Raw genomic sequence first — 18,910 nt, 5'->3', positions numbered from 1 at the left:
TAAATGCCGATACATTGTTGAAACATCGTCCCTCCAAAAGTGATAAATATGTTGTTGATGAGAAAATTCAGCTTACCAATAATTTATCATTTTTTGTCTTCTTGTTTTGTAGTGGTAAGAATATGTAGAATTTATGAGTATTACTATTTTGGCAATTAAATTTCTTCAAGACGGGTGTTCATTTTATAAAGTAAAACAGATAGAATTAAAATTTAAGATTAAAGATTATCTAAAAGATCTTTAGAGGTTTTCAAAATCCAAATTACAAATGGTGATTTTATCCTGAGAAACAGAAAGAGTAATCAATGGAACCAAGGTTATAGCGGTAATCAAAAGAATGTAATCCAGGGACAAAGACCAGACATGGAAAACAGACATACATAGCAATTAATATAAAGTAACTAAAATCATACAAATATTTTCAAGGCAAGTCGGACTCTACTAAGAACTGGATGCATGGACCAGATGCACCGGTAAGCTAACCCTTCTCTGCTTTTCTAGAAGCACCCGCGGAGTTGCTCCCGGGTAGACGAAAGAGGAAAGGAAAACTATGACACGTTGAATAAATCAGTTTTCATGGCACCACACCACAAAAAAACAAAAATAACCAAAATAGTACATACAAAGTAACAAAAGTAAATGAACATCGCAGACTCGACTAAAAACTGGGAGCATGGTTCAGTAGCACCGTAAGCGTCATCTGCTTTTTAGCTCATCTGTCAAAAAGCCAGGTCAGCTTAAGCCATCACTTGCTGTCCGTCGTCGTCGCTTTGGACAAATTGTCAAAAATCTTCTTCCCTGAAACTACTACATTTTATACTAACAGGATGTAAACTTGTCATGATTGTTCCTTAGAGTATTGTGCATAAAATGACAGTTGGGATTTATGATCCTTGAAAAAACATTGCGGACATTACTGAAAATATAACTTAGGGGTCTGAAGGCAGTTTTTTGCAAATCCCGTATCTTAAGCGATATTATGGCGGAGGGTATTATTTTTCAGCATCAAAAGCCCGATCTATGCCGAAATTTCAAAACGATTTATCAACTGATGTTATTGCCCCTGAAACAGTTTTTTGGCATTTTTTGCATGTGAAACTTTTACAAAAACCATTTTACAAAATTCAATAAAAGTAGACATATTTGTTTCTCAGGATATCTTACGCAAATAACTTCGGATTTCTGATCTATGAAAAATCATGGCCCTGTTACTAAAAATAGAACATGGGGTCAGAAAGCAGTCTTTTTTTGGGCAAAAGTTGTTGCCTTTAGCATAATTCTCTCAAAAGTTGTTGCCTTAAGCATAATTCTGGAAGCATCATATTGTTCAGTGTAATGAGAAAAACTATGCCCAAGTTTTCAGAACGATTCATCATTTGATGCAGGAGTTACGCCCCCCTTTTTTTGCCATTTTTGCATGTACAACTTTAAAACTCCTCTTCTCAAAAACCATTTTACACAATGCAATTAAAATTGGCATATTTGCACCTTAAACTATTCCACAAAAAAATTTGATCTATGAAAAAACATGGCTGCCTTTACTTAAAATAGAACATAAGTGGTCGGAAGGCAGTTGATTTTTTTTGCAATTAACTCAAGAAGCGTTCCCTTTAGCGAAATTCTGACAAAGATATATAATTTATCATAATTAGATGGACATACGCTGAAATGTTCAAAATAATTCGTCGTCCGATGTAGGAGATATGGCCCCTGAAGAATTTTTTTCACATGTACGCCTTTGAAAATCTTTTTCTTAAATACCATTTAAGATCATTCAATGAAAATATTCTTAGTTGTTCTATAAGGTATGTGCTCAAAATGACTTTTATGCTTTTTAATCAATGAATAGATATAGCTACCATTACTAAAAATGGAACATAGGGGAATTTGTTTCTGTTTTTGTTTTTGTTTTTTTTTTTGTGGCAAATAATTCAAAAACTGTTGCCTTTAGCAGCAAATTGACATTGTTCAGCCACATGAGACGAACTTATGTTGAAATTACCAAAACAATAAATCGACTGAAATAGAATTTTCTGCCCTTGGAAGCATTACGGCAGAGGTTATCGTTGTTCAGAAATATGAGTCGGACGTATACAATGTATTAGGAATTAAAAATAAAGATTTGACAACCAACATAAGAGTTATGTCCTTGAAATTTGTTTTGTTGTTATCGTTTTATTCATTTGAAAATATTTGTATCTGAAACAATTTAAATTCATGAAATGAAAATTAGCCTATTTGTTCCTAAAACTTTCAGATGTAACAATAGTTTTTTCCATATCAATAGATAACATTCTTTTGACATTTAAAAATTTACATATCTGTAGTTTTGAAATTGTGTACAGTTGTGAAATTATTAAAAAAATTTGTACATATTCTGTATTGTTCAGATTCAAAGATTCCAGAATATATACCATTGTCATGATTATTTGTTCTTTCTGAAAGTATGACCATTAAACAGATTTAATATGTTCTAATCATAGAGCTTTTTCATATATTGAATAATGTAAGACAATGCCGGTTTTGTATCATTAATTCAGCAACTCCTTGTTTTCTTTATGTGCTGTTTATTTCCACTCTCTTTGATATCCCCTCTGGAAAGAACTTGCCAAATAATTTTACTGCACTGGTTCAGTTGATATTTCTTGACGAAAATTGCCCCGTGCAGGTCCGGGTGTTAAAAGAATAGGCCTGCAGCAGCGCTAGGCTTGTCGTAAAAGGCGACTAAATAGTGCTCAGAAACCTAGCCGGGGGCTAGGCGCTCTGCCCACAGAGCAACTGGGATGCGTGCCCCAGGAGGTGGAATGGGGTACCCCTGGCGTGTTACGTGCTGGGGTTGTCAGGCTGTAATGCGGGAAACCTGACCGCAAACCATAGTGGTGCACCATGTTGGGAAATATGCCACGTTCTTCGCACGTTAAAGAACCCTGCTGTGGTATTCGATAGGTGTAGGAACCTTTGCGCTCCGCCACAGGAGGCTAAATTGCCCGACCCTACCCATCCCTCCCTTTTATCTTGTGGCAATCAAAATTTGTCGACCCTTTGTCGACCCTATTATCCTTGTGTCCCATTCCTTTTTTCATTCCATCATCATCATTTCATGTTCATTATATCATCCCTTTCATGTTCATTGCCTGAATATAGCTGCAATATTGCTGCTCGGGCGTTAAACCCCAATAATCAATCAATCAATTAAACAATCTTGACGACAATTTTAAAAAAGTAAAGGGATGCCGCACCCTGTCCCTATGAAAATCATTTTCCTAATGCAATACGGAAGTACACATAGAATGTTTTACACCATCAGTGTCGAATCAGGCGAACTTTTGAAATGCAAAATAGGGAATTTATTGGGAACTTAAAATATTTTATAAGGGCATTAACATCGGGGTCGAAAGACAGTTTTTCTAAAAATTATTCAAAAACTGTTGCCAGTAGCAACATTCTGGTTTAAAAATGCTATGAAAACCAGTTCCTGAAATTGACTATTCATTCAATTTTAACGTAGCCTGTCTCATTCCTCAAATAGGCAAATGGAAAACAGGTGAACGATTCAGGCTCTCTTGAGCCTCCAGTTTTTTGGTCGTCATTATGAACCCATGGATCGTTGCGGTGTATCCATCTGCACCACGAAAACTGATTTTTTCAACGTGTCATAGGATTCCTCATTCCTTTCGCCTTCCCTGGACTTGACTTTTTATGAGCAACTCGGCGGATTTTTCTAGAAAAGCAGAGGACGCTTATCTTACCGGTGTACCTGGTCCATGCTCACAGTTATTAGTGGAGTCCGAGTTGCCTATTTGCTTTTGTTACTTTGTATGTATGATTTTAGTTACTTTATGTTCTTTGTTGTGTATGTCTGTTTTCCATGTTTGGTCTTTGTCCCTGGATTACATTCTTTTGATTACCGCTATAACCTTGGTTCTCTTGATTACTCTCTAACAGAAATTACAATTTTACAAGATGTAATGAGTCTTCAGTCTTGTAGAAACATAATCTCGTTATAAAAGCCTGATTGTACGAAATCTAGCGCGATACAAAAGTCTGCGTAGTTACGGCAAGCTCTGGCATAATATATGAGTTGTGAAATGAAAACGTCATACGCAGTTGCTTAAGAGATCTTGCCACAGAGATTAAAGGAAAGTTGACAATACTGAATGAAAAGTCATCGCATTTGTCGTATAGTTTTTTCAATAGTTTTCCTTTACTATCGATCTCTAAATGAAGGTCAAGATATGAGGCTGATTTCACAGTGTCTGTAGTATTCTTTTGGGGGAGATGCGATGTATCAAATCCCCGAAATTAGGATTGTATAACGATAATATATAGTGGAACCTGAGATTAAATGATCTAGATAAACCATGTTCCTCCTTTTGGATCAGATCAGTTATAAGTCAGCCTCATTAGATTGAAGAAATAGGTCAACAAGTAGAAGAGCACAATTACAAATGAAGTTCCCATTGGATTGCCGACCGTTTATTAAAAAGTATATTTGACATTTATTAGACCAATCTCAGAATATGATATTATCGATAATTGTGAATATAAGAATACTATTATGTAAATTCTAATATATTGGAAAACAAAACAACTGGAGGCATCTCGTATCAATGTTGTTCTATCTTCTTACGTTCGTATTGATTCAATCTATAAAAAGCTAGAAAAAAAATGACAGTCCAACGTCATGTTAGAAATGGTGTACTAATTGGCTCCCGATTACTTGTGTGTCTGCTATAATACATCAATTTCGATTCATCGAATATCTATTTATCAACATTTGTATTTTTCCATCAAGCATATCCTTGTGAAACTCTGTCGATATAGGCATACGTCAAAGCCTCTCATTATCTATATTAAACTAAAAAACATATTAGAAAATACTTTCATTTAAAGCACCACCAACATACCATAATTACGCTATTAGATCACGTATTAGTATACACGGAAGGTAACGGAACTAATATGGCATATTGAGTTATGATTAATATAAAGCAATCTTGATTCATAATGCTACAAGTGCATGTAAATTTAAAACTTAAAGTTCTGAGAACTTTTGTCTGATACTGTAAGAGATTTGATTTGCAAAGAAGAGATTTATTTAATTATTTGTTTTTTTAAGCTCCTGTAACTTTGAAATTATTGCTTTGTGGTCATGAACATCTCAGCATTGATGAAAATAAATTAATCTTTGAAGAAGTGTATATAAAAAGTACAAACAAGGTTTACTTTAAAATATAATTTATGTATTCTTAAGATGTAGTTTTTTTTTACATTACATTGATTAATTCCCACCTTATCTTTGTCACTGTAGGTGCATGTCGCCTCTTGTTGTATTTCGGGTTTAATCAATTGAATCATAACTAACAACCTTCTGTAAAAGTGAAGAGAAAAAAAGTTAATAAACTAACAATTACCTATAAATTTTACCATTCGAATGGCTTCTAGTATTCATTGTAGTAATGACTATTGTTTTGTTACAATTTTTTTTCATTTTCATTTTTTAATTTATTTGAGGGATAGGCCTTCACTAAGTAAAAGAAATATAAGTAGTATGCATGGTACACTGGTCACACTGACTGCTATTTAGTCAAAAACACAAAACAAAAGGAAACTATTAACAGAAAGCAAGTTCGTTTCAAAGGTTATTCAGTTGCAAAATTTGCAATTACGAAACGTTTTCAATATCTTAATAACGAATTCTTTTCAGATCAGATTGTGGTAAGTACTAAGTGAATATCAAATTCCAACACTTAAGATCTATAAATGTTTCTGTTTTCAACACACAATATGAATTTTACATGTGAACTATATTTACTTTTGAATATTTCAATGGTTTTAAATTGGACATGTTAGTGTAACTTGGTTATACAGATATCCCCCTGACTTAAATACACAATTTTATCTTTTGACAATGAAATCAATTTTTACTGATATTATTTATGTTAGGTCAATATGATATGATGGATTTAGTTTTGATATGGTTAACTTTTGTGAGTATGTATTTACAGATATTTTGTCTTAAAGATGATAAATACATTATTGCATTTCATTATATATTGCCATTTGTTTTATGGGCCTCCTTTATAAACTATCATCTCGGTAGTTTTGTTATAACCCTTCATTAAACCCAAAGATACGGATATCGGAAGGGAACATTTTTTGTGATAGTACACACTCGTTTTTTTCCTGACTAGCCGGTTGATTATATAGTATAAAATATTCTGTTCATTTACTTGATATCAGGAGCGGTCGGTATGAAAATATCAGACAATGTTTCATGCATATATAAAACCCACCGAATTCAATTTACTTTTTTTATTATAAACAGTTACAGAACACATAAAGTCATAGGTTTTCATTTCGTTTTGAAGATTATACAGATTGGTCATGAAATTGACACTTTGCAAGAGTTATCATTCTTGTTTTGGTTTAATTCAGTTGATATGAGTGAGATATGAATGTAAAGTTTTTTAAAGATGCAGATCTGATCTGAATACACAAACTATCGTTACGTAAAGATATAGCATATACACAGAAAAAGCATTATTTGTGCTTTGGGTTTTTCTACATAAATAATCACCTTTACCATACATGATGTCTAAATTTTATACTTATTGGTATTTAATATCTATAAAAATCAAAAAAACAAAGAAAAGGACTTAATCGGTATTTTAGCACGTCTCAGTTTATTGTTCAATTTATCAGTTAACCACTAATGATCTCTTGACCCAAAATAAGAAATTTGCAAAAAGGTAGCATTCTTTATCACGGTGATATCTAAATATACTTCTGCAAATAATGATTGAGTTCTATTCTTTTTATTTAACAAATTTATGTTTGTAATCTTCATACAAATCTTTGAAAACAAATATTTGTCTACAAACAACAAAGTATTAAATTGCAATGGTTGGTCAAGAAGAATCGAGGGCGTGTTTAATGCATGTGAAGAAGATATTTTTCTTCCAAATTTCACTATTCGAGATAAAAAAAGTAATAATAGATAATTTTAAAATGTTTACTATCATTCTGTTTGTTTGATTTTGTTTTCGATGTGGCACATTAAAAATAACTTTTGTAGAAGTTTTGTAATACAAACAGTATATTAATAACAACACATTCCACCTTATTCTGTTTGTTTATAAATAAAGAGAAAATTTGATCGTCATTCGTTTTTGTAGGTAGCCATGTCAACCAGTGCTCCCATGCTCCGATTTAAAGTCCGATCAGCGTATTGCCCAACGTCGTCGTCATGTGAAAACGTGACAATAGAATTATGTACAGCAAGTGGGTGAGGCAACTTTTCAGGATCAATTAAAATTACGGAAACAAGTTTAAGGCAATTTTATTATTTGATATAGAATGATTCATACTGACTAACTAGAGAAGTGGATATGATACAAATGTATATTATGGTGTTCAGCGGGGGGAGGGGGTATTTTTGTAAAACCAATATCATTCAAGTTTTTTTTTCTGGTTTCTGTTTTAATCATGCAGCTTTTTTATCTACAATATTAAGAATTATGTAGGAGGTTCGATTATGCTGTTTCAATTCAATTTAGTAATGAAACACCTATTTTATTTTGTGTAGATGTAATGCCAGTGTATTGAAATGTCATCAGCCTACGTTATATATGAAAGAAGCCGCTAACAAGTTTCAAGAATACAATTGTAATGATGTAAGTTTGTATGTTTGCTGTTGTCAACCTCCCTTTTATTTAATCGAAGTACCGCTCAATAAAAACATAAAAAATAGTTAAAATTTATCATCAGTCCAACGGCGATAATAGTAAAAAAACCTTAAATGCAAAGATATTCAAGCAAGTTCAGCCAACATTAGAATAAAAATCTAATTAAATTGGTATTGTTGACATCAATACATATTAATTTGTTGTTTTCTCTTTGGTTTGATTTGGGTTTTTTTGCTGTTAATTTTGTATGATAACAGATTCTTCCTGTTTTCCAAGTACATTAAAAAAAACAAAAGTCCACTCTCTAGTTGCTATCATATGTGTACCAAAAGAATAAAAGAGGTTTTAGATGTCTACAAAAAATGTTCATGGTGAAGAATTTTTTTTTTTTTTTTTTTTTTTTTGGGGGGGGGGGGGTTGTCATGATCACGTCAACATATTTTAACCCTGTCGCAATTTTTACACCTATCTCAAGTCAGAAATTGGTCTCTGTATTCTTTGTTTCATTTTCATTTTCAGTTTACTTTTTTGTTGCAGGAGTATATGGGTGAGACTATTTCGTTGTACCAGTGTATAATATTGATTTCAGGCAATCTGCTGCCTGCCCTTTGGTGTGAGGCTTTCCTCATCACTCATTGAAAACCAATGGGTGGCCTTGAGCTGACAGTTTTTGTCCCGTTTAAATTGTTGTCTTTTGACATATTTGCCACATTTGACACATTCTTGTAAAATAGGTATGAATGTATCCGTTAGACTTTATTTTTTTTTATTTTAAAACTGTATTGTACTAGTTTCTCATTTAGTTTCCTTCAGGGAATATAGTTATAGCAAATGTTTCCATTGAAAACACCACCCATACTCTATGTGAATCTGGAAGAAACGGAACAATGAATTGTCTTGTAAACCACAGTATACCATGTGAACTCAGTTACCTTTACAATGATAAAAGTGCTGATAATAAGTAAGTAATTGTGACTATAAATAGTGTTATGGGATTAAATAATCTGGAGAAAAATGAATTACGTTACACAAAATACTTTGATTGTCAAAGATATTTTAGTACGGTGGTAAAATGTAAAGATAGAAAACAAAGATTAATGTAGCAAAAAAGACCCAACAAAACCTTGACCAGTGAAGTATATTACCCTTTGCTTCATAAATGTATAAGACACTCATCTTCATGGTATTTTGTTTCAATCTTTATCACTGTATTTCAAAATATTAATTTACGGCAATTTCACTACATAGTATTAGTAATAAAATGACGAATGATGGCGAAAGAATTCTAAACCAATTGAAAAATGAATTTTGAATTAAATAAATATTTTCTTTTTTTCTTATCAATTTTCAACAATTTTATATAAATGCAAGTCATATCTATCAAAATGCAAGATTTGCTTATTAATGGCAACATTTGTTTTATTTATATCATAGACTTTTCATTGAATTATTCAAAAAGACCCTTTCCTGATTATCAATTCAAAAACATATCATTTCAATATAAATGAAATCTTGTGTCAATTTAGCGGAGTCTTAGTCATTCATTCTCTTTTTACGTGTTATTATGGTTATTTCATGCCTTTTGTTCAGAAGCAATATGGGTTATACTACGTAACAGATTATTATCATATATTTTTTTTACATCTAGTGCCGTTATAGATTATTTTTTGTATACTTTTAGTTACACTATTGTGCTCGACATAGACAAGTCATGCATTCAGGTGCGTTTCAAAACATTGGATTCCTTTTTTGGATCTATTGTATATATCCAATACTACACACATTTTTTTCAGTATACAATCATCAAATATTTTGATTAGTTCAATAACTTGGAATAAACAACTCATTAGTTATTTATTATTTTATGTTGAAGTATTAAAATATTGGAATTGTACTTCTTTATTATTACTTTGAATGTAGAAAATTTTGCTAAATTCTCGGCCACGAAATATCCGCTCAAATAAACCCACATGCAAAATGGCCTTATTCAATTTCTTTCAGCCATTACGACGTTTCGGGAAAAACACAAAGCTTCAAGGAAATCCCCATGTTTACAGTTAGATAAACAATGTGAAGCCTAAACAATATTTCTTTTTTTTCAGACAAAAACGAAAATAATGCAAATTGTCTTAACAATAATTGGAATAATAGCTCTGTTCCTTTTAGTTGTTATAGTTTGGATAAATGTTAAGGTATGTCGATTATATCATTTATATGAACATTTGTTTGCCTTACAAAGAGGTCTGGAATTCAAAATAGCAAAATTTCATTGGAATAAAAGAAAGTCCCAACTTCTTAGGCTATGAATAAACTTACATAGCATATTTATAACACAGTAATGAAAAAGTACTGTTGTAATGAAGCTGCTTACAAAAAACATGTATTCAAAATTCAAAGAAAATTCGTCATTTTAGTAAGTATGAAAATATGGTACAATGGTAATTTAAGTGAAACTGACGGTAACAAGCATCCGTATATTTAAAAACCATGAATATCTATTAAACTGTTCAAAACATTTTAATCGTAGCAGTTTTGTGTATAATTTGATTTAGGTATTTTTAATCTTTGTTTTCACATTTCCGCCTTAGATAATTAGCTTTATTAGATGTTGTGAACAGGACTTTCGATGTTATAAAGTAAGTATGACTTCAATATTAGATAAAATATTTAATTGTTTATAAGAATAATAGAGCACTCCATAAGGAAAAGTACAACTTGTATAACACTATGAACATTTTGCAAAGTTAATCTTGAGAGGCAAACTGGTTTGTTTTTCGATCAATTAATTATTTGTATACTGCTGAATGCATTTGTAAATATTTCTAATACAATGGTATTGACAAGAAAAATAATGCAGTGAAACGTGAATTTTTATAACATGTACCGAGTGTCTAGTAGAGATTTCCATTAATTTGACGGAACTCGCCGTAAACGTACGTAACTCAAATCAACTCGCCCTAACAGAACCTTATGCGACAGATAATGAAGGACGGGGGTAAATTATTTATAGTTAGTGCAGATGAAAATCGTGGGACCATTCATATCTATTTCATAGTTCACATCTTTATTAGAGATCAACAATATTAAATGTCATATTTTGTGCAGTTCTTCCGATAAGCAGACAATTGCGACAGTAGGGGCATTTCCAGTGATTAAGAAATGGAAGGATGAACGGGAGAAAAAGCGGGATACAAGGTCATTAATAGCTTGTTTTGTCTTAATTATGCATTAATTTAGCAAACCTTTCCTATAATAAAGGGTTTCCAAACTCCGGACTCCTTCCGACTCCGCCTCTGTGAAAGTAAATGCAAAATGCATATTTTAAGTCACATATATTTAGTTATAGTCTAGAATTAGCCATTTATCAACCCGAAGTATCGTTCTAATGCATACAGGCTTTAATGCGTTTCATATACACATAATTTATATAAATATCCAAGTTTTGGATAAGTGTCATAATTTAAAAGATTTTGTTGTTAATTGGTTATGCTGTATGGAATAAAAATCCCTTTTTATGAAGCACGGGATAATTTGTCCCATTCAGTGACCTTATTCAAATTCTAAATTGCCGTTAAATCAATTTACTTGTTGTATCACCTTTTAAACGTCCAATTGCAAGGCAATCGCCCAACATCATATCTTGAGATTTAAGATATAGTATTGAAAAATAAATGTTTGTCTAAAGTATTGTTTGTAATACATTTCAACAATAAGATTGGAATTGAAGTATGGTATTTTTACTGTTCCTGCATGTACAAAAAAAACCCACAAAATTATAATTTGACGTATGACAAAGTAAACGCACAATTAGCTAGCTCTCCCCAAAATCAAATGAACGTTCAATGCCATGTTTAAAGTGAAAACTATTCTATGTTTTGTTATTTGATTAACGGCGCTTTATGTTACACTATTTCCTCTTTACAGTTTTGTTTCATTTGCACTTGCTACTTTCCTATAAGTACGACATATACACGTTTGTTAGTATAAATTCCTAGTTTCCTAAATATTGTTTAAATGAAATGTTGTTTTTTGCAACTATTGTGCAAACAATAACAATTCACTGTTGATAAATTCAAAATAAATTTAGTTTATTTATTTTACTCTTGTTATGTAATAAAATAGAAGAAATATTATATTAATTTTAGTATAATTGAGGTCATTCAACATAATAAAACAGACGATCCCTATTAGTACGCCCGTTCGTTCGTCCATTTAATGGAAATCTCTAGTAGTGCAATCACGGGGAGAATGGTTATGAGTGTCCTTTTTTCATAAATACTTAAGTCGTATAATCCCGACAATATCTATAGATATTTGACGAGTTATGAATAAAGTTGGTAATTAGTGTATTCTTTTGGATTGTTCGTCAATGTCTGCTGTTTACAAAAATCTCACTGATAAAAAACAAAATGAAACGTGATATAAGCAAATAATGCATCAAATAATTTTCAGTATTTGTTAAAATTTGATGTTGGAAATTAAATATACTATCCTCAGACATGTAAAACCAATTAATGTTATTTTATGTGTGTAAATTTGCATCATATGCATATCTACAATTTGTCGAAGCAGATTGAAAATTAAATTAACATTTGCACTTACCGGAAACGTATCTAAGTTGGTTTTGCAAAATGTTATTTACATGTTGACGGAAAGTGTAATTTACACACATCCAATTTTCGAAAAAAAGTGCCAGAGTTCAACTTAGAATACACATACTAGTATTGAAAGGTAACTAAAGGAAACAAGGTTCTAACAAAAATTACAAAAATGTAGTCCAGTGACAAAGACCAAACATAGAAAACAAACAAACAGAACAAAGACTACAAAGTAACTAAAATAATACAAACAAAGTAACAAAAGTTAATGCGCTACTCGGACTCCACTAATAACTGGAAACATCGTCCAGGTCCACTGGTAGGGTAAGCGTCCTCTGCTTTTCTAGAAACACCCGCCAAGGTGCTCATAGAAGTCGTCATGGATAGACAAAAGAGGAAAGGAAAGAGACTAGAAAGCGGATGAAATATCTTTTCTGTCATCTGTGATGAGGCACAAAACCTGGATATATGAATTAAATACCAAATAATAGCAGTCAAACAATTGGTATTATTGACCGTAAATGTTCATTGGTTTATTTTATTTGTTCTGTATTTATATTATTTTTTGTATTTGTATTGTACTGATGTATATTACAATCTACATTTCATAGAAACGGGCGAAATGAAGCAAGCACATTTATTAGATTTTCTTTTTTATATATTTTCTTGCTTTAGAGAACAAATAGAACAAATCCAGTCAATAGAAACTACAATAGACGTATTGCCTGGGTGGAAAGATAAAGCAATTTGCCTTTGACAAACATTATCACCTGGGATTTTAAAATGCTAAAATACCCTGAAAATTATACTTGTATATTTCTCACTTTGAAATATATTCTTCTTTATTAATTATTACTATGATATTTAACATCATTCTATTATAACTTTTTACTCTTCAAAGACCATAAGCTATAATAAATTTGTGTTTCTTTCGTAGCATGATTTATTATTATTTGACTTTGCGTGATTGTTACAGATTCCAACACTTAATTATGAAGCAAATACAATAAGATTAGTTACATACAAACAACTGAAGATAGGATAAAAAAGACGTCATACAAACAAAAAATCCAAAAAAAAAAGCACTTGCGATATGAACATCCACATAAACCAGAAATGATAAAATATAGGAATGTCCCTTTCCGCCTCTGTCAAATTGAAAGTGTGTAAAATCCGGTAAGAGTCTGGCTTCAATAATGCAACTCCCAGCACGCTGTCAAGACAGCGTCAGATAGTGGTCCCATTATTAATTTCCCAATTTTGTCATTCCTTAGTTGAACATTTTCCTGCTTTTTTGCTCTAATGATATGAATTAGAATTGTTTTGTGGCATCAGATTGCACTATTTTAATAATGAACATTTACCCATGTAATTGAGTAAATATTATTGTCCAAAATTTTCCGAATTAAAACTTGAAACATCAAAAATTGAAAACAATTATATTGATTATAAAAAAAAGATACAGAATTTTCATAAAAACATCTCATGATTTAAAAATCTGATTTATCTCAGTGAAGATATTCCGTGTGTTTTCGAAAGAAATTTTGATATTTTTTTCAAAGATCGATAAAGCGTTGAAAAATTACGAACATTGAAATGTTTGTACTGTGTAATTGGCAGTTCCCTGAAAATGGATAAAAATCGTCTGCAAAAAGGGTTGACGATAAAGTAGGTTTTCAGTCATCTGGACATGATTTTTATGAGCTGGTGTTTTTAGAATAGAAAAATAGAAAAGCAGGTTACGCTTACCCTACCGGTGAACCTGATCCATGCTTCTAGTTTTTTTAGAAGTTCGAGTTGCTCATTTACGTTTGCGTTACTTTATATGTATTATTTTGGTTAATTTATGTTTTGTTGTGTGTGTGTGTGTGTGTGTGTATTTTCCATGACTATTTCAATAAAATAATTGGTAAACTGTAAAAAAAGAACCTGTCGGTTTGACGAAACGTCCATCGTTAGCCTGACATGCAATGTTCGGTATAAATGTATTTGTTGTCGTTTTATTCGGTTTCATATTTCAACTCAAATCAAATGGAATCATCGACTACATTTATAGTGTAGAAGCAATATACTAAATGATTTAGTCAGTAAAACAACTGATACTTTACAGCCATTAGAAACCAAATTATCTTTTTTATATTATTATAATAACAGTTTTTGAATAATTTATATCGAAAACTCGTCGACGAGTTTTAGAAAACGGACCTTCTCACTATAGACACAATCAGGATTCAAAGATGGTCAAAAACTTTGCTCAAGCTGTCACTAAACCTTTAGTAAACATAATATTTTGATCAATTAACACGCATTATATAACATTCGCGTTATTTACCTAGCGATATTTATCGATAATGAATATGTATGTGTATTCTTTATTATTAATAAAGTTATTGCTAAATAAGGATTCATACTAATGAAAACTCAATTTTTTTGTTTACACAATGATCGGGATTGTGTCAATTCATTATTCAGGTTGTACGGTCAGAAGTGTATGGAAACGACCATAAACAACTGATGACGACAAAAAAGCTTTACACAATATAATTATTTGACATTCCTGCACACAACATAAATACATGACTCAATAAACATAGATGTGGTATTGAAATTGCATTTTGTATGTAATTATCCCCTGTAATACAATAATGTAAGTTTTATAAAGCCAGTATTAACGCTGGAAAAGACAACGATAACTAGTATTTCAATTGTTTGAAAAAGAAAACACGCTGAGGCATTTTTTTTATATATAACAAGCCAACCTTTGACATTAAATTTATTTTTTAAACTTGATGATCTTTTTAAATACAATCAACGAGGTTTTATTTAACATAATTGCAGTGTTCACTAAATTACTTTTTGTTTGATATGAAGCAACACTACTTTTTACGCGTTGAGCATTTTTTTCGTTCATAAAACACAAATTCTTATTCGGTAAAATAAAATTGATATTTCGGATACACAAAGCCATAGAAGCCCTTTTAATTTTTGCTGTTATTGATCCCACGAAACACATTTTTTGAGGAACAAAACAAGCATATCTTGGAAGCTCGCTTCAGAAACTTTCATTTAATATGCGACAATCAAGCCTTCTGTTTCATACTTTCACTAAATGACCATCTCTTCACATGTATAGAATATTGAGTTTTCAAATGTGCTCATTTAGACATTCAAAATGTTATATCACAATGAACCCCTCCGACAAACTTTATAAAAATGATGAGATATCATTTCTATAAATAGGGACTTATAAATTAAACAAAATAATTGTAAAAAATTGATATTTTCAAACTATTGTAGTTGCCTTGTTTTTTTATGATTGGACCTCGGTATTGTGTTAACTTAATGTACTTAAGTAAATCTTTTATTAGGTGCATTTTGTTTGTATATCTGTTTTTAGATTTGAAATATATACCCCCGCTTTTCAATTTATATAAAATAAGACAACATATCTAAAATCTGTTAGAACAAGTTCAATAAAAAGATCAAGTGCAGGCAATTTCACAGCTCATTTTGGGTATAAGAAATGAAATATGATACAATTTCAAATTTAAGAACAAAAAGTTGTAATGACAAAGGACTATCATCATTCAAATCAAATTAACTTGACTTTGAAAAGGTAGCAAAGACAAGGTAACACAATAATGTCAATATCACAATAAGAATGCGTTAAACAATTAATTGGCCATAGGTTTTGAATAGACAGTCGGAGCTCAAAATGTATATCTTATCAAGAGGGTCTTTCTACGTTCTATTTTCTTTTGATTTTCCAAATATAAAAGCCATAAGTTAAGTTTCAATGGAAATTGTTCTTGCACTCTGTGTTCTTAGTCCTTGGTTGTAAATGAAAAGTCAATGGGAGCAAAAATTATTACTGAGAGTCCCATGTCTCTACGAAATATGGTTCTCGGAATAAAAATATTCAAATATTAAGTATATTTCAAGGGTTATTACTCCAAAAAATTTGATAACAACTGACATTTATATGTTTGTTGTTTCATGTGTTCTTGTATATACAACAATTTTCAGATTGATTCTTACTATAATGGATTTGACGATAGGGCAGTTAAAATCTTCTTCCCATGACAAATGTCATTTCATGGGATAGGGACCTTCACTGTTGACCTATGAACCTTATAATAAGTATAAGTATAAGTATCTCTCATCATCAGCACTTAAACTTCAACCTAAATTGTATTTAGAAAGTCCATGATTGTATCAATGATCTAAACCAAACATATCAAAATAGGAAGCAAAATCCAGCACGTAGAGTTTCTACGAAATGTATTACAAGGACAGCTTCGGTGTCTGAGGTATTTCGATTTTTGTGCTACTGCATACTACGGTATGTAGTCGATAATATATTTCGAGTCATATAAGTTTTTGAAAGACGAAGAAATAATTCAATTTTATCAACATTGAAAGCTATAGCAATCACAAAAATATCAATCGTAAGCAAAACAGCAAAATATAAATAACAAAAATACTTACATTTTAGAAAAATTATACGTAATCAATTATACAATGTTTTTTTGTACATGTGATAAACTTCCTTTTGCCCTATTGCTCATGCATCATTCGCCATGATCTATTTTTGAGAGGGGGATTATTGGCGTATTAAAATCCGTCAAAGTAGTTCCAATAAAATTTCAATCTGAAAACCGATATATTTCACTGCTTTTTGTCCTATTCAATCGTTACAGCATACAAGTACATACTTTTCGTCAATTGTCAATGGCCAACTAAAAACAAATGTGTAAAATTCCTTCTAGTTAACAAATACACACCATTCAATCAGTGCTGAGCTTCCATAGATCCGGATCGCATCTACATACACTACGAAGTCTTCTGTCACATTGTACCTTTTATGTGTAGATGATAATTTAAAAGATTTTAGCGGATAACAAAAGAATGTAATTCAGAGACAAAGACTTAATTTGTTTGCTCTATTGTACTGCCTGTATATACATATATAACATTTATTTTGTAGTTCTGAAGTAGTAAACAGTTCGAAGAGTAAGTGTCTTTTTGACTTAAGAATATATCAATGACAATAACGTTGATATAGATAAAAGTTTAATATCATATAAATAGTGAAAGAGGTAACATGAAAGTATAAAGTAGCATATGATTCTAGTTACAAAGTAATTTAATGCCTTTTACCAGTATGAAAAGTGAACCACATTACTGTTAGTTTTTTTTGTATAAAAGCGAAAATTTGTGTGTGCAAAAAAGTACATTATATGGTATATGTTCTTTTAAAAAGAAGCCAAGATGTAATGACCCAAATTTGTCCTCATGACCCCATTGTCTGCCACGTATGCCATTATTTAGTCGATCAATTCTAAAGTTACATATGTGTTTTATCTGGCAATTTAACATTTAATATTAAAAACTACTTGCTGGTTTTTATTAGTTGTACTGGCTTTTGACATGATAAACTTTAGATTTATGATAAATTTACATTTGTAATCACTGATCAGCTATTTAGACATCATTATATTAATCAAAATTGCCGTTATCATTAGTAAGTGTCATTTTATAAATTACTACAGTCGCGCTGTTAAAGCGTACCAACACAGTATCACTTAACAAAATGGTGCAATTTAGAAATTTATGTTTAAATTGTAAAGTTATATGTCGCGAAAATATGTATATTTACAACAGAATGCTTTCAATTATACATGGTCATTTCTGATAATCTCAAAAATTTTGTACAATAACCGGTTAAAGATAATCTAGCAACAGTGACAACTTCATTTATTGTAAAAATGATAATAGTAAAATATTGTTGTTGGTTTAAAAAAAATTGGAGTCATAATTTGTTTGTTTACTGTGTAATGTCTTTCTAATTTGAACTTAATTTATCATCTTTAAAATTCTATTCTTTTTATTCGTGTAAATGACTAGACAGAAGAAACATATGTGTGTATTATCTTATTTAAAGCTTTCAAGTTTAATTCAGTCATGATACTTGTACGGGTGTTAGAACATTTCAGGCATGTTTTACATGAACATTTCGGTAGAGTCGCGACTAAGTCTTTAAAGTTGGTAGACTTTGTATTTTCGAAAAGCACGTGGCATAGAGGATAAAGAGTAATGACTCATCTGATCGGAAACAGAATAATGTGTACGATTTAATCGAGTGGTGTTACGTGCTGAATAAACTGTGGACTGAACATTGGCCCTATGAGTTTGTACAATAAAACTCCGGTCCAACGTATCCACCAACCGTGTCAAACCCCTATCGCAGGTTTACGGTCCCAACGCCAGATTCGCGGTTTGTATAATGCCGGTTTTTGTTAATTTACGGTCATTTCCTAATATCATTTGCAAAGTAATTGGGTAGCCTAACTTATATGCTCTGATATGAATGACAATTTAATAAACAAAAATAAAAGAGCATCCCGGACAGTACTAAACACTGGGAACATGCAAGGTCGTTCGTAAATATACTGTAGAAGTTACTTCTTTTGTATGAGTAGTTATTGTTCACATCTTTATATTCAAACTTATTATAATTCTAAAATCTATTATAATTTACACGCTAATTAACTTTCAAGTGTATAGAGAAGAACATAACATTAAAATGAAATACAGATCTTTCTGCGAAGCACACTAATTTTG

General features: G+C 31.2%; 1 protein-coding gene across 3 annotated transcripts; it reads left to right on the top strand.

Moving 5' to 3' along the window:
• Positions 1-5,874: 5,874 nt before the first annotated feature.
• Positions 5,875-13,222, top strand: LOC148628335 (uncharacterized). Of its 3 annotated transcripts, XR_015922926.1 has the most exons (9): positions 5,875-5,990; positions 7,179-7,288; positions 7,589-7,676; positions 8,492-8,649; positions 9,370-9,409; positions 9,791-9,880; positions 10,277-10,324; positions 10,794-10,883; positions 12,962-13,222. XR_015922926.1 is itself a non-coding variant. In XM_088586059.1 (8 exons), the coding sequence occupies exons 1-8, from the start codon at positions 5,940-5,942 to the stop codon at positions 13,025-13,027; spliced, it is 651 nt and encodes a 216-aa protein (XP_088442185.1). In that variant the 5' UTR covers positions 5,875-5,939; the 3' UTR covers positions 13,028-13,222. The 3 variants fall into 3 exon arrangements, 2 of the variants coding, with proteins under 2 accessions (XP_088442185.1, XP_088442186.1); XM_088586059.1 differs by lacking the exon at positions 10,794-10,883; XM_088586060.1 differs by lacking the exon at positions 10,794-10,883 and having other exon boundaries at positions 5,877-5,994.
• Positions 13,223-18,910: the final 5,688 nt, after the last annotated feature.

This window comes from Perna viridis, chromosome 1 (assembly GCF_037379345.1).
Source record: "Perna viridis isolate PV_CMFRI_1.1 ecotype Kerala chromosome 1, ASM3737934v1, whole genome shotgun sequence".
Classification (NCBI taxonomy): Eukaryota; Metazoa; Mollusca; class Bivalvia; order Mytilida; family Mytilidae; genus Perna; species Perna viridis.
The sequence above is the reverse complement of the archived record's forward strand: the minus strand, read 5'-3'. Positions and strand labels throughout refer to the sequence as shown.

Excerpts from the sequence above, each read along its gene's own strand:
- LOC148628335 (XM_088586059.1), top strand. The coding sequence starts at position 5,940 with ATGTTAGGTCAATATGATATGATGGATTTAGTTTTGATATGGTTAACT. Across the intron at positions 5,991-7,178 it reads TTTTGATATGGTTAACTTTT|GTAGCCATGTCAACCAGTGC; the intron begins GTGAGTATGTAT and ends TCGTTTTTGTAG. Across the intron at positions 8,650-9,369 it reads GATAAAAGTGCTGATAATAA|TTACACTATTGTGCTCGACA; the intron begins GTAAGTAATTGT and ends GTATACTTTTAG.